This window comes from Battus philenor, unplaced genomic scaffold, assembly GCF_028537555.1.
Source record: "Battus philenor isolate CCGP_79_NKW_IND1 unplaced genomic scaffold, ilBatPhil1.0.hap1 SCAF_14, whole genome shotgun sequence".
In the NCBI taxonomy this organism is placed as follows: Eukaryota; Metazoa; Arthropoda; class Insecta; order Lepidoptera; family Papilionidae; genus Battus; species Battus philenor.
This window is the reverse complement of record NW_027181676.1, coordinates 9,683,953-9,701,298: the sequence shown is the minus strand read 5'-3', so window position 1 is coordinate 9,701,298 and position 17,346 is coordinate 9,683,953. Positions and strand designations below refer to the sequence as shown.

The 17,346-nt window shown below is 32.5% G+C and overlaps 1 protein-coding gene across 1 annotated transcript in view; it reads right to left on the bottom strand.

The window, feature by feature from the left end:
• The window catches only part of kn (EBF transcription factor knot), a 74,252-nt gene extending 67,171 nt beyond the window's left edge, over positions 1-7,081 (bottom strand). The window contains exons 1-2 of the mRNA XM_068761366.1: positions 6,766-7,081; positions 5,607-5,745 (exon numbers count right to left, since the gene is read on the bottom strand). Coding sequence (XP_068617467.1) covers positions 5,607-5,737 — 131 coding nt within the window. The 5' untranslated portion in view covers positions 5,738-5,745; positions 6,766-7,081. The remainder of the gene's footprint in view (positions 1-5,606; positions 5,746-6,765) is intronic.
• Positions 7,082-17,346: the final 10,265 nt, after the last annotated feature.

Genomic DNA, 17,346 nt, shown 5'->3' with positions numbered 1-17,346 from the left:
TGTTCACTCTATATAAAAATGAATGGTATTATGATTAATAAATAGCGTTATGATAATATAGTAAGAAAAAGCGTTTTCAAAATTCGGATTACTACATTGAAGTAATTATCGTTTACTATCCGTCCCTGCACACTTTGTACTACCTAAAATTATTAGCCTGTCACATTCCAATAGAAAAAAAAAATTAATATAAACATTTCAGAGTGATCGCTTTATAGAAGTTGGTTGGAGATAGTTGTCAAAATTGTAAATATTTTTGCAGACGATTCAGGTATATATTTAGCCCTAAAGCTTTTCGATCTTTAACCAATATAGAAGACAATAGTGAAGAAGTTTCGTATTCATCATTATCATCACAGCAGTAGACAGATGCCGACTGCAAGGTATAGGCCTTTGGCAATGATCGTCCACAAGGGCACTAGTCGCCTTGTGCTATCCGCATCCAACAAATTCCCCCCAACTTAATTATGTCGTTGGTTAGGTGGGGTGCTTATCAACGTCTCTAAGTTTTAATAATTTTACTAAGTAAAATTTAATGAAATCTTTTTCTACGTTGAGTTAGTTTTTTAAAATATTTAGATTTGGTAGAGTAACTAAAAGACATCGACATGAATGATTGCGACAGTCAACAGCACTACCAACACAGCATTACCCGCCAGGAGCGTATTACGCTATGGTCGCCCATTCATCTCTTCCCGCTGCAGAATTTGCGTAAACAAATTGGTTTCGCGATTGCCATTTTATACTCTCGCGCGCGACGCTCCATTGTTTTATTTATCGCTACCAGTTTTGGCAGCGCGCTCGCGATTAGGTTGTAGCGCTTTTTTCGCTTACAGATCACGGTAGATTTGTCAATCCCTTTTGTGATTTATTTTTTTCTTTATTCTGTAAACATCTTCACATCCAAATGTGTTCGAGGTACAATAACTGTGAAGCTTGTTTGCTATCCCTAACTCGCTTTCGTTCTCAACTTCGCCTACCAACTACTTGCTATTTCTTTTATTTCTAAATATTGATACATCATTATTAACGTGGTATTCAAAACAATTTTTATATTAGCTTATATTTTGTTAAATGCATTTAATAAAATAACATTTTAAGTATCTGCCGCGGACGAATTAACTCTAAAAAAGAATCGTTTTCAATTTTAATATTAGTCATAATAATAAACACCATTTTTTTAAACAAAAAAGACATTTTAATGTTAGAACATAAGATGGTTCTTCTTATTATTTCTGATATTTCAGTAACTATGATGCCTTAAAACCTCACACAGTTAAATTTAAGAACCAGATCGTCAATAACACAATTCGTCTTTTTAATTTCTGCAAGACAAATTAACTAATATAACATATAAATAAAGGATCACGTAGTATATTTTCTGTGTTTTTAATTAATAAAAAGTATAAACATAACGAATGCGTATCATTACCGATGTCGAGTGGACGTAATCCCACAAACATTGTATCTAATAAGTCTAGGGCGCGGTGCGTCGGTGATTTAAAGCCGACTTTATAAATGCGCCTGTCAACGGGGAAGGACGGCCATTTGCGGGCATTTGTCATTTCGAAATATTTCGATTTGTCGAATGTTTTCTTTAATTAAGAAAGCAACATAATGAACTCATCACTTTTGTGATCCAATTGTATTATCATGTTGTTTTAATAAAAGCGAAAGACGTACAAGAGTGCCTCTTTTACTTGAGATAAAACATTACATATTAAATAAAACAACTATTCTTCTATACCAATCATAATGAGTAAACTTACACTTACCACTGCATGATTCTTTAAAAGTTTTACGTGCAATTTCGTTTTGTTATAAACTTCTTCGTCCGCCCACAAGGTAGAAACGCGACCTTACAAGCTTGCGTTACACTTTACGGCTATAAGGCCCTATTGACATTCTAAGGGAAAGGCCTATGTCCAGAAGTTAACGTTCCAATAGCTAATATGATGAAAAACTTCTTATTAATCGTTTCTTCATAACTGAAAGTCGTGTTCGTCATGAAACGCCTTAACAGATATACTTTGCTTTTATCAGCGCAGTAGTGATAGGGCACTGGTAAAATCTAGTTATTAGCTTGACTTGACGAGACCACCGGGTAGGTGATCGTCCAAGTGGTCTTTAAATGTCTGTTTTTCCTACAACCAGTAGTGGTCAAACTTATTTGGTTATCTGCAAGCAATGTGGCCAAGATAACTTAAGAGTCGTCAGTAACTTTGTAGAGTGGTTTTATTACAAACGACAGTAAAAATTATCTTAAATATTATTATCATATTAAATGAACAAAACGTTCGATTATTATTTAATTCTGAAATTTAGTAATTATAATGCAGACATCTTATATCAGTAATTAATTCCGATTTTGCAAATCGTTGTTATATATGTTTACTGCTATATTAAAAACACGACGCATCTATAGATCTTAGTATAGTAGGTATATTAAACTAGACCACCAACTAGATACTTATTTCTAAATGCTAACTGTAATGCGTATATTCTAGTACTCCGGCTAATGGGTCGCGTAAATAATAGGCTTCTTTACTACCTATTAACATATATCACTAACGTCAAAACAATTTTTGTACACATAACACGTTTTCGAATAAATAAATACTGTGAATATTCTGTGAATATTATATTAAATTAAACAGGGTGCGTTGAATTTATCATTTTATTTATAATAATTAAATATTTTATACAAAACATCGAAAACAAAAACTAAACGACTGTAAAATAATAAAACATATTCTTTTTTCTACATAAATATTTTATATGAAAATCAACAGATCTAAAGTAATACATAGCATATTCTTAAATAAACAGCCAGTCCGTAATTGAATAAACAGTTTAAGGAACAAACTGCGGTGAACGAAAACGTAACAGATGTTGGAAGGGCTAACAACAAACACAATGCACTCGTTTTAATTTTTATCTGACATAATTTTAACTCTATTACAAGTGCAGTAAATGTTATTTTCGTTTGTATTTAGATTTACGAATAGCGGTCTATTGCATAAACAAACATCGATTGGGTTTGACAAATACTTGCTAGGATATTGCGATGAGATGTAGCTAAGTGTATTCCTGTACGGAAATTTAATTACTTTTTTTTCTTTTTAAAAATGCTTAATTAATTTTTACTGTTAGTTATTACTAATCAGTATCACAGAAATCTCAAAGTATAATATACACTTAACATATTGTAGAAAATTTCGTGTGGTTCTCAAAAAAATTATTAAAACCGTTAGATAGTTACTTCACATAATGTATAACCGTGAGGTACAAGGCAGTAATAATCATTAGCGATTCTAAGAGATCCTTTCTCTGTACAATTATCGAAACACGTGAAGTTTGACAAAGAGTGGCGTCATAGATAAGTCATAACGAAAGACCAACGACACCAGGTTGAAACGCCTTTTTTTTGATAGCTCGTAAATAGCTTACAGAACAGATCAGCCGGTAAGGCCTTAGGATTCTGGAGTGAAGACTACGAATCTGGGAGCGCAAGATACGTTCACCCATAAGGTGGACAGACGACTTAGTTACGGTCGTCAGAGGACACTGGACGCAGCCCGCTACCAATCGGTCCTGTTGAAAATTTACAGGGAGGCCTATATTCAACAATACATATCCTACGACTGAAATAGTGATGATGAACTTATAAATTTCGGATCTGCATGCCCTGGCCAAATCTGATAACGTCTACCGCCAATCGAATATAACATAACTTATAAGACATATTTAACTGAGAAAAGTGTTCATTACAAAATATATACATTTAAAACTTGAAAAGTATGTATGTACAATAATGTACCTCCGAAAAAAAAACCAATTGATGTTTTAAATCTCACATATCATTTAAAAGAAACATTTCAATTTTTTTTCTCATTAAAAAACACATAATCATGGAACTAAAAAGAGCTGAAAGAGTGCAAATAAATTTAATATCCCAGTAACGTTTATGAACACGGGAGCTCTGCCGTCCCCCAGCACGCAATGATTTATCACGCCCTTAACGCTTATGAATACACTTGTTACGGTTTCGCTTCATTATCGGCTCCAAACCCGCTCTGATTGGACATCCTGGGCTGTATAATGAAGCCATTGTGCTATCGACAGGTCGACTTTATGTTGTAACTTTCGGCGATTAGATTTAAACCTTGTACAGGTGTAAAACGTGTGTGTAAAGTGTACCAAGGACATTGTAAATTAGAATTGTTCAGCGCTTTTTTAAACTTTTAATTTTTATTATTCAAATATTATTAATTTATATTTAGATCATCAGAAGTGTAGCCCACCAGGCTAGCTAGCCGCAATACACGGAGAACTGGTGGGCTAAATCGACTACTTAATACTTTTTTATTTTATTTTCTCGAAAAACAATATTATAAGGAAAACAAAATTAGGTCTTTAAAGGAAATAAGACAACACTGCCCTTTCTGCATATAAAGCATATAGCGAATTAACACTTGACGCTAGGTGTCAAATATTAATGTCAATCAACACAAAAAAGGCATTTAAGGATGTAAATATATCGTGTACCTTTACAATGAAAATATAAACAATATCATGCTCCTGGGGCCACAGGAGAAAGATATTTTTTGGAAGTACTCCTATTTCATTATTAAAACGATAAGGTAATAAATACTGTGATCGTCTGAAAAACGTTTCAATTCTTTATTAGCTAATAGTACATGATTAATATCTATGAGTGTTTTAACAAAGTACAATACTCGTATTTTACTATTACATATATATGAACGAATTTTTTAAAATTTTCAATAAAGTACATTCCTAAATGTAAAATGTATTTCATTGAGCACATTAAATGTGGTATTTAAAATTATCTTCCACTTTTTACTTATATTTAAAATTAATTCCTTTAAAAAATGCATTAATATATTTCTATACATATTTGATTATTTGCCACAAAATATGAGAAACGAGATTCACATCAAACACGGCTCCCCCGTTTGATAGAGCTCTAATCTCGTAGAGTTATTTAATCTCATGGAGTTATTTAGTTTAGTTATTAAGCACCAAGCATCTATTCTTTTCGGTTTGCTGGGTCGGTGAAACTTTATATAATTTGTCGCCAGTAATCCGTTTAGTGCGCTGCTCTTTTCGGTCGGTAATAGATCCAATAATACCAGACTTAGAGAGCACAGTTTTACGACGATGTTTATTTTACCAAACAATTTATGTACATGTATCATATTATAGGCGTCAATCATGGCATATATAGACGGATATTAACTTATTAGGCAGTAAATCTTCTTCATATCTTATAGTAATAAAGAAACATTTTTATAACATGTTACGGAGAAAAATTCCAAAATCTAACCATACATATTAATGTTAGATCGTAATAAATTTTATGAAATACTTTAAGTTAAAATGTAACAAAAAAAGTATAGTAAGTCGTTAAATTCATTTTCAAAACAAATATGCTTTCGATTTTTTGTAACAAATGCGAAATGTTGATATTAATTATAAAAATAGCCAAACCAACTCATCTTTCGTCCTTAATAACTTCATGGGTCTGACGGATAAAAAAGTAACTATTGTGTATAAAATGTACGGATAAATCATAAACTCACTTGGTGTTGTCAACTAAAGAGCCAGGCGTCATCCAAGCGCGAGTCAGGGGTTCTTCTTTGAGCGAAGTGACAGGGCCGCGGGGCTGAGCGTGCAGCCCGCCCGCAGCCTCCTGATGGTGCAGCCCGAACATAAGCCCACCTGGCGACAGACATAGATGTCAGGAGTTGGTAACCTTTTTTCTAAACTCATCATAAACTTTCTGTTTTGCACATGATTTAAAGAATGTTATTTAAAATTAAACAAAATTACATTTTTTTTATTCTAACACATGAAATATTAATGTCCAAACATTTCTATTCAAGAACATGTTCCATTCAAAATTTCTCGTTTTCTGTTCCGAATTAAAGAATTTGATTTTAAAGTTACTAATTTATTATTATATCAAAAGATTACTTTTTTGACACTGTCAATAATTTCATCACTATAATAATAATTTTGAGTTCCAAAAGTTTTTTAGGTAGTGAAGTTTCGAGATATTTTCTCATTGCAATGAATTATTATAATTTAAATGAAAGATTTACTCTAAACTCTCAAACTTAACTTTCGAACTCAAGCCTAGCATTATACAAATGTTTTAGCATATTTATTACATATTCTAGAGTTAAAGATTAGCAATGTAACAAGTACAAGAAAAATGCTTTTTTTCTATTAATATCTCTTCTATTATTAATAATTTTAGTAACATTAATTGAGAATTGCCATTCTTTACAGTCGTTGAGATTATGAAATAATGTGTGTGCAAAATATTTATAAATAATAGATGGCAAATGCAAAAATTCTTAAAATTGTCAAATAATAATAATGAAAACTTCTCGGTATTTTTCTACCATTTAGGATATGGTTATTACAATAAAAATAAATTTACCATATAAATGGTTTGATAATAGTTTATTTTTAATATTATTCTAACTGATATCATCAGCTTCATTTTTGATAATAACTTACACTAAACTTATTGTTAAAATGATGAATAATTTTAACGATTACCAAAGTTTTGTCTAGTTCTATATAAATCAACTTTTGCCAAGTTAGCTTGGCCGGTTCTTGTTAAACTTTAGTTTCTAAAAATGTTTTATAACTCTGACATGGTGACGAAGTTTTGAAACCGTTAAAAAGTTATAGGTCGATGTTCGGGATTCGGTCTTATGTTTAGCTCACCTGAAGACCTCGGCGCTCCCGTCGGGTATAGTTTCCGTCCCCATCCCACGGGGTCGAGCTCCAGCGGCGGCCACGGCGAGCCCGTGTACCCGCCCGCCGCGTTCAACTCGTCCGACCGAATCGCGAACTACGAACGGCGCCCCGAAATAAGCGCCCGAGAGCGCGCGAACACCCCCGGAGACTTACGAAGCACGGAAAAATACCGCGCTCACCAAATTTCTTTTTCAAAATATCTACACGCACTTTCAAATTTAGAATGCTAATTCTTTCTTTAAATATTTTTATATCTTAAAGACGTAACTAAAACAATGTCCGATTCATATTCTGAATACACAAAAACTAAACTTATCACTTAAATAAAATTATACAAGTAAGGAAATAGATATTAAGTAATGTAAAGAGATGTTGGAATAGCTTTCGAGTAATATTTTACAGTTAGCCGACAGACGACTCTATGTTTTCGTGTGTTCGTGCTGGGATAGCGGTCCCGGTTGTGCGGGCGATCCCGCTGTGAATTTGCGGCACACTAACAAGCGTCGCGGGAGCGAACCGCCGAGTGCTAAGGCTTCGCAGCGCCCCCGTCCGTCCCCGCGGACTGTGGGAGGCGCCCTGGGGACACGCCCTCGTCTCACGAGCGGGACAACGCGACTGACGCAGATGGCGCCACTTTTACGCATCCTTTTTTGAAATATAAAAATTCTAAATATGCATCTTTATTTATTTTTATTTTGCAACATGACTGATATTTTTTGAGAAAAATTTTAAGGGTAAACATAAAGGCGCAGCTGCGGAATAGAGGTCGCGGTTAATGATAATGGAGGGTCGGTGCGAGGTTTCCCTCAGAGACCGCACGCCGGTGGCGCAGGTAAGGGATGGGATGAGAAATGAGACGCAGCATATCTCACTGGACCTGCCTGCCTCTGCTCTGGGACGGCCCACAGCGCAACAATTACTTATTAAACCGAGTTGGATTGACGATGATGAAATTTCTGTGGGAATTGACTTCAACTACTTGTCTTGGCTTTGATTTGTTAATTATTACCTTGTCAGTTAATTTAGCACTGTTGCTCGTGAAAACTTTAATATCAATATTATTTCCACTTACACCTCGTTGTTTACACAATGATCGCAGGTTAACTATTATATGCAAGTACCAGTATCAGTGGTAGGCTATGGTGAGGATTGAGAATTGGGATCATAGGTTGTGGGTTCGATTCCCAGGATATAATCTTATGTAATTCACACTTTGTGCAATAATTACATAGGATTTCCACTGCTAACAAATAAGTTCCCAAAGACGTCCTCTGCGTATAATACCACACTGCGATCGTCAACCCGCCTGCCAAGCGTGGCGGTGATGTTATATCCCCTTTATATGTCTTTGGGGGAAACCTATGCCTTGCAGTAGACAACTGGAACAACGACGACGATGACAAATTACGACATAAATACAATAATAAATATATCATAAAAAGGCAATTAATTGTAACAGCGCAGGAATTGTTTTTTTTTCATAGTGTGCTAGATTGTTTTAGTACTAAAATTAAAAAAAAAACATTTTTCGGAAAAAAATTTCGAAATCAAAAGACCGTAGTATAACGAAAATCTACATTTTTTTTATTTACACGTTTTAAGAGCTCAGTAATATTTCATTGGAAAAAATCTGGCAACAAATTTATTTTCTTAAATTAAACAATATGCACAAACAAAAAACATAAATAATTGACTGTAGTATAAATATAAAGGCGGTAGACGAATACAAAAATGTCAATTTCACATGTGAAATTGTATGACCTTTATTTATATACACATTGAGACTGGGAACGTAATCGCTTATTTTAAAACTCTGCCTGAGAGTGTGTATGAAATTTAAACCGCTTAAAATTATGCGCCTGCCGATTTGCTAATATGACGCGTTATTATGTTTATTTATACACTTTATTTATACAAAGTATAACAACCAACTTAATGACGAAGGCAATCTTTACCAGTTAACCATAGTAAACCCTAAATAATTTTAAGAACTATTATATTGTAGAACGAAAATAAGGTTTTCAATTTGAAATATTCAATAAATAATTTGAAGCCTATACAGATTATAATAAAAACGAATTATAAATAAGAGCGTACTGTGGAAGGAGATTTCAAATATAGTTTAAATAAAATTTAATACTAGTTATTTATTTTTATACGCTGTTCGTTCTAAAAGCAATAAGATATAACGAACTATTAGATAAGGAAAACTGTTACAATGAAATGTTATTATGACACATATAATTTAAAAATAAAACATCCGTATTTTGTAATGAGGTTTTATTTTTTAATTATGTCTGGTATATAATATAATTAAGCTTATCACGAACATCAACAAGGTATATTGTTTTACGTGAATATTTATGAATTTAAAAAGTTTATTAAACAAACACTTTAATAAAATTGTAGTATAATGTAAAAGATTTTGAAGTTATAACCTAACTTGTAGATGATTTGCCACAAGAAGCACATTTGTCAAAGTTGTACGATTACATGGAAAACAAAGAAACCTGAATGAGATTGTTGTAGGTTCTTCTCAGATGAAGATCATACCTTTATTTTAAGTTGAGAAATGTATATGTGTATGTATGTTATAGGTGAGCTTAATTTTGATCTAGTTTCTATCAAACTAAGATCTTTTGATGTTGTTTTATGACGTAAATAAATCATTGCTATAATTAATGGAAAATATTTACTAATAAATAATATATTTTGAAATCAAAACATGCCTGGTGTTATCATTTCCCGAAAATAATATGACTATGTATCAAAAACTAGATTATGATTAGAAACATTTGCAAGGTTTTTTGTATATAAGCGGGTTTGAACATGACTTTGCCATGCCAATTAAGCGTAACAATTTTTTATATACAACAAAACCTTTATTTATATTCCACAGATAATTACATGCTTTATTCAGATGAAAGGCACAAAAACTATTTGGTGCATTAAATACAAATGCAACAGAATGTAAAGAATTCAATTCATTTCCAATCAATTAAAATATTCGTTCATAACCACAACACGATTAACTTTCAAAAATATGTTTGGCAATATTTCTTTCATAACATACAAACATAAAATAAATGATCAAATTAAACTACGTTGATGATTAATTCCTAATTATAAAGCAGAGATATAAATGAAAGCAATGGAAATAATAAAATGCATACATAAAGGTATGAAGGACCAGACATTTAGTTTTCGCGTATCAAAAGGTAATCCCTAAGTACATTAATTCTTGTAACAACTTTTCATTTCGTTACAAAGGTTGTGTTTAAGTCTACATTTTAAGCTCTAACGAGATATCGCAATAAATTCCAAAAAAATATACTAATTCCTAATTAATAAATATTATTATTTATTACATGTTCTATGATACGCTTATAGGTCGTTTGAGCCCATAGACGCCCACTGTAAGGCATAAAGATAAAGATGTCTATGGGAGATTTACCATAATAGGTTGATGATCACAGTGCGCTATTAAAATGCGCAATGGACGCTGCAACCTATCCTCTGAAAACTTGTTTGTGGGTAGTGACAACCTCATGTAATCAATGATTAATGATGAATTATGTAATGTGCAATGAATTACGTAAAATTCTAAATTGCTAACAAAGAATTAAACCCGCGACCTACGAGGGCAAATCTCAGTCCTCTACTGTTGGGCTACCACTTAAACGCTTATTAAAATCATATAGTTTTTAAGATAAGTAAATTTAATTTCCTTAACACAGATTACGTTTGTATCGCTACTATATATTTCTCAATTAAGGGGCATTAGTTCGAACTAATCTCCAGAATCAACTTATTAATTCAATAAAAAATAATGACATGTTCTGTTTCAGTGTAGTTTTTGTCTTCAGTTTTTATTTGTTTGTTAATATTTTGTATGTTATTAAAGTAAATGTTTGTCAATTTATCTAAGGAATCAGCATTTGAGATTCAAATTTAAAATGCGAGTATTATTAAATTTGTGTTAACAAGAGTTAATCTTACGCCGTGAAAAAGGCATATTATTAACGACCAGGGCGAGTTGGTAAAAAAAACTTTGTACACTCCATACTTATGACTATAAATAATAGGCCATTATTTTTTTATTAAACTATGGAACCTAGATTTATGAACGGCCGTGTGAAATAGGCTTAACCAATATTATACGGTTACGAATATTGTAAACGTCGGTCACGTTACAAACTACTAGGTACCTTTATAATTTTCTTTAAGAGATCGAATCAGTTATGATGGGACCAGTGGAGTAGCAATAGGAAGTGGCAGCCCTCCACACAGAACTGATGATGGCTATTCCCCTAAGACTCTGGAGTGGAGACCATGTACCAGCAAGCACAGCACCCACAAGGTGGAGAGACGACGATACACGCTGCTTTTAACGAATCTTGTTAAAAATTTAACGAAAGGTCTAAACTATTCTGTTGACGTCCTGCGGTTGAAATTATGGTGATCATGATGAAGTCACCAATATGATTACCTTGCATCTTGCGGTTTTTTGATAGTCGGCATTAACACTCTGGTTCGGCGAAGCGCAGTTCCACTGACACGTTTTTTTAAAGATTATAGATGTCTTGTCTGTTTCTCATTCTCTTCTCTCTAAAATTAAAGGACAGAGGAAGGAAATAATTCAGGAACTATAACCAGAATAACTAGTTACACCTCTGAATTAATGTGAATTGCTTTAGAAAAATATTCACATCGTTTAGTCATATCATTGCAAAATAGTTTCGTGACAACGGTGAGTATAAGAATACTCTCAAACAAGCAACGCAAAAAGTTATGTCTTTTTAAACTTAAAACTGATAAAAAACGTTTCTTAAGAATTATTTGTTTCTGTCATGTGAATTAACAATGGAACAACCCGTCGAGATTACTTTTCTTATTATTTTACTAAATCAAAGAATTTTGATACAAGTAATAAACCTAAACAAAGGTATGAAAGAACGTATTTGATTAATATCATAAATAATATAGCGTCAACCGCCTATAAAAAGACTAATATCGAAGTTATTTCAACAACAACAAACAAGTTGGCAAGGCCTCAGCGGACGCAGAGTGCTCTGGGAGGCCACAGAGGGACCGCCCACCTCTTACCACGCCCATTTTAAGCCACGCCTATCCCCGGTGCCTAGAGAATTGATCTACGTGAAATATTGCTTTTTGTCTCATCTTAAGAAGTATGATCGATAAAGTGGTCCTAGTATAACCACGATACAGAAAATGTATTACAAAGATCATAACAAATTCAATCTTTAACTTTTTAATGTTTATACAATCCACCGTCATCTACTTAATATACCAAGTCAGTACCAAGTCTTTACGTCGTCATTAATCGCGTCTTCATTTTACATTCGCTATACAAACAGCTTAATCAAACTTAATGAGACTATCTTCTTTTGTTGGTGGTTATATTTCGTGTAAACACATTATAAGAAATATAACCACCAACATTAGAGCCGAAAGGTTTTCATGTGGCGACCACGAGCCGGTAGACGCGGCGTGGGTAGGCCCCTCTCTTTGTGAACCAACATAGTTAAAATCACTTATTCTGTGTTGATGTTCTTATTGTTAGCCCAAAGGCTTTTATAGCTTCATCGGTGCTGAGTTCACGAAGCCAAAGGGTCCGTGAACTTAAACGGTAGCTGGATACGGTAGCCGGATAGTGCAAGTCCGGTCATCGTGGCGTTATTTGGAGGAGGCCTTGCAGTGGACGTCCTTCGGCTGAAAAGACGAAGAAACACATTATACATTTATAAACAAATTCATCAGGAAAAGCACAAACTTTTATAGTTATGTAATTACTACCGTTTACTTTTAGCTTTGTTTTTGACAGTAGCACAATACCCGTAGAAATATGATGATAGAAAAAGAAATATATAAATTAAGCACCACTTACATAAAAGAAAGTAACATAAAGCTTAAATTTTATATATAAAATATAACAACAGACGGTCTTATGACTATAATTGATATTCCTCAAACAACCATAGGAACGAATTACTACTTAAAAAAGGTGGGTGTGAAGTTAATAAAAAATATACACGAAAAAGCCATGTAAACAAATATTTACGTATATACATAAATATATATTACCAAAATATAGCGAAATATTGCACAAGATAATAAGTTTTAAATTAGGAATAAATTTACTTTGAGTAGCGTTAAGATATAACGTGAACACATCAGGCATTATTTGTTTATAAATATTCGTTCTAAATTTAAACGTACTTTTTAATTATATAAAGAAAGACAATATTTAACATCTGACTTAATAATTTCTTTAACATAATTAGAATATGAAGTTTTTAGAATATTTTTAAACATTATAAAAAAAACATTTTAAAATTAACAAAATAATAACATAATGGTTTCGATAACAAAAGAACTCTGGCGTTTAGGATCATGGATTGGATGAACTTCTTGCCAAAACTAAATATAACATTCAAAGAATAGTGTTTGTACATTGCTCTTATCTAGTAGTTGAATAATAAAAGAAATATTTATTACTCTCGAAAAATTTACATTTAAATTGATTAGCTATAACAGAACCTTAAAAAGGTCATTTAAAAGTTGTCACAAATAGTAATAAGCGCAAAAGTTAATTATTTTTTCTCACAAATGCTTTGTGACATAAATTTATTATAATAATTGCCTAAAAATTGCTACTGTTATAGCAAAAATCTTAAAAGAAGTAGGATAACCTAATTAGTTGGAGTGAAGTTGTACATACTTTGAAACACGTTATCATTACATGAACAAGAAAAAATATATGTTTAATTCTGTCATATTAGAATACATTTATGGTCTACGATGGACCTCTAATGTTATTTTCAATAGGTTGACAATTTTTTTCTTTACAGACCACAACGTCATGTACTATCATCTTAAAATGGTTCTGCCACTAGTAAAACCGAAACTTACATATTATGTCTTGACGTTACCACAAGTATAAAAATAGACAATCTGTCTTCCGACATGGATGTCCTTATTTTTCAAGCTCATTATTTCTTACGCGTAGCTTTAGATGGCTAATTAGCATGCGAATGTCTATTTCCTCGCCGGTGACTATAAACAGAACAATGGGATCTAGATCCAGGCATTACAATTAGGTTACTATTGTGATAGGTGTGGGATGCCAACTAGACCTCAATCCGCAGGGAAATCATTTGCATTTGAAAGTCCTTCCCATTTATAAATAAATTCTTAATAGTAATTTTATTTCATTATATCGGCTTATGCATTAGCAATATCAAAATAATATAATTTATTTAAAAAAAAATCTATAAGCGTTTAAGAATAAATGTCTAGTGTTTTCTAAACACCTTAAAAATAAAATCCAGATTTAAAATGTAAACTTACTCTTTATTTTAAATCGTTTCAGTAATACTGAAAATAACCACAAAGATAATTTTATTACGATAAAATGAAACAACGTCTTAAGTATATATATGTAGTGAGTTTAATTAATGTCTATTTTTAACAGTTTTATGCTTACGCTTATTTTTTCTTTTTTTTATATTCTTTGTATATTTCACATTGAGTGTAGACCAAATAAAAATAAAATAAATAAAAGGAAACAATATAAAGTACTCTGAAAACGCGCATTAGGGCACAATGATAAAGAATTAAAAGCTATTTCGCAGTGTCAAAGAAGGTCTGCTATATTCAGTAAACTAAAACGAAATAGTACAGGACGCCATTAGACTGCCAATATACAGTAACTTATCCTATCGGTACATTTAGAAACGGATGCCTGCGTCGCCCTTCCTACTTCATTTTAATTCGAAACCTTAAGTCAGCTTTAAATTACACTTTTTGCTGCCCTTATAACACCCCCGACGACTGTCCCGGATTAGGGGCTACCAACGGGTACTTTTTCCAGTGCCAAGAAACATCGTAGTACCTTTACATGCCCCCCAGGGGGTACTTTCAGACCCTTAACGTTTACGACTACACGATTGCTTTTCTATGAAGGGACTAAGGAATGTTCGCGACAAAAACGGACACATGGCATAGCGGAAGCGGATAAGAAATTGATTAGGATCCGGGGAGTGTGAACGCTCGTATCTAGTGGCCACTTGACTACTTGACATCACATAAGTGTCAGCTTTTAACACCCATGTTTGTTGATTGGATCGCTTCCACACTTTTTTTAATTGCGCCTTGTTACGATCGTAATATTTCTTATTGCAATTTGCGTAAAACAAAAAAAGGCATGTAATAACCACGAACGAAATTTCACACAGCTACCGAAACAATATATTTATTACTTAACAATCGTATAATTTCACAAAATACAGCATTTTGGTCGCTTTGATCATGCAAGGAATTTGAATTATTTTTAATAAATAACTACTATTTTTAAAAAGAATATGTTTGAAATTAGAAAATAGAAAATACCGAGCATAAATATATAATTTATATATTAACGGAATTATGAATTAAGTTTAACTTGACTACTATTTCGCAGTTCTTTATAAAGGGTTGGAGTGTCGTTATCGACACAGGGAACTGTAAACAAGACACTTGTTAATTATTATGAACAAGTCATTAGATATTTTTTAAGACATTACATATTACAGATTAATTATGAGAATAAACATTATATCGTAGAAATACACGACTAGAGATAGCTTAGTAATAAAAGATTTTATTACAAAAAAATCGAGTACATTCGGATCTCATTACAATGACAAAGAGATTTAAAATCTGATTACAATGGCATTTAAAGATATAATGTAAAAACAAATATGGATATAATTTTACAAATATGTTACAGGGTAAACTCCTGTTATTCTTAAGTAATATACCAAGCGCATATAACATCATGTACAAGAGAATTTATCAGCCATAAAATTCAATTCTCGCATGTTCGAACCTGACTTGCTATTTCAATAAAATATGATTGCAAACATCTATCTGATATAGTTCCATGCTTTTCGTATTTGATTTAAATTTAATCTTAATCTCCATAATAAAATAAAAAAGTTTTAGGACTTTGAAACAATTTATGGTTTTATTTAAATAAAGAAATTTCCTGTTACAAAATCATTTCTAATATTTATTTATTCAATATATCTATGTATATTTTTGAAAAATGTATCTTGAAATATAACATACATTTCAAGATCTGTGTTACGTTTGTTATTAAATATAAAAGTATAGTAAATAGATTTACACAGAGCACATAACTGTTGAATAAAATTTTGAATCATATTTGCCCTATTTTGTAGTCTACCGTATTCAAGACATTCATACTAATCTAGCTTAATGTGTACCATAACTTTAATGATAAAACTTATAAACAATAAATAAAATCCAGTTGCTTAAGATAAAACTGTAAAAGACCCAAAATAAATCGAACCAATAGGCGCACGAAATTTTTACGCATTTAAAAAATCTTCAAATGGCCTCGTCCTATCTCGGAAAAGCAACAGGACCTCAAATAATATTCAACATATTTCTTAATATTATAAAGTAGTATATCTATATGTAGAGTTTTATACTTGACTACCTCTCGTTACTATTATTAAGCTACAAAAGTATAATTTATGTTTATGTATGTTTCCTATGCTTTAAAGATTTGCATGGTTTACACTGCATATTACCGGCCACTACAGCTACCTTGTGTGTCATCACTCTTGCGGGAATTAAATTGAAACGCCATCACTGATGTAGTCGCTGCCGTTAAGCTAAGGTCGTCTATATTAGTTAGTAGGTCGTTTATATAGTAAATTGTAAATACTCTTTGCACAAATGTGAATGCGTTTTCTTTGATCATTCTTAGCTATTACCTTCTCGCCAACGTGCTCCAGTGGTTATAACTTCTACCCGCTAATTGCCTATATTTTATCGAATTAGGTCAGATACTTGCTCGGGTTCATTATTGACTCCGACGTGATCCCACGACCGTTTTCGTGCAACACGCAGCCAGTGATGGTTTAGACGTATGCACCGTAGTGGCAAGCAATATGGAGATTTTTAAGCGGTGTGTATTTTATTCGCGTTTAAAAAGCGACTAATCGATAAGCAATTATTATATATATACATCACCATAGTAAAATGAAGAGAGGCGTTCTTTTTTTTTAAATCTTATTTTAACTGGTTAATGTCCGAACGTGCCTTTGAACATTGCTACCTAAAATGGAGTCTAAGATAAAACAGCTTCTTTGCTATACCTGTAAGCTCGATGAATCTGTAAATACTGGTAAAGCAACAGTTACCTTCCGTAAAACCTTTACAATTTAATTCGTCAAGAAACTCACTTAAGTTGACCGCTAACAAAAAAAAATATTTTCTTAACGTGAATAGAATATAGTAAGAATAATATCCAAACTAAAAAACTAAATATTGACAACTGAATCAGACAAAACTTGCCACATGCGGCGCTTACAAAACGACAAACGTTTTGACTGAAAGAATGAATAGAGGCTATATTAACAGTCTTTAGGGATCCCCTTTCAAGTGTCAACGGACCGTAATCAGAAAACAAACAAATACATTGACCACTACTGATCTGTATTGACAGTAGCGAAG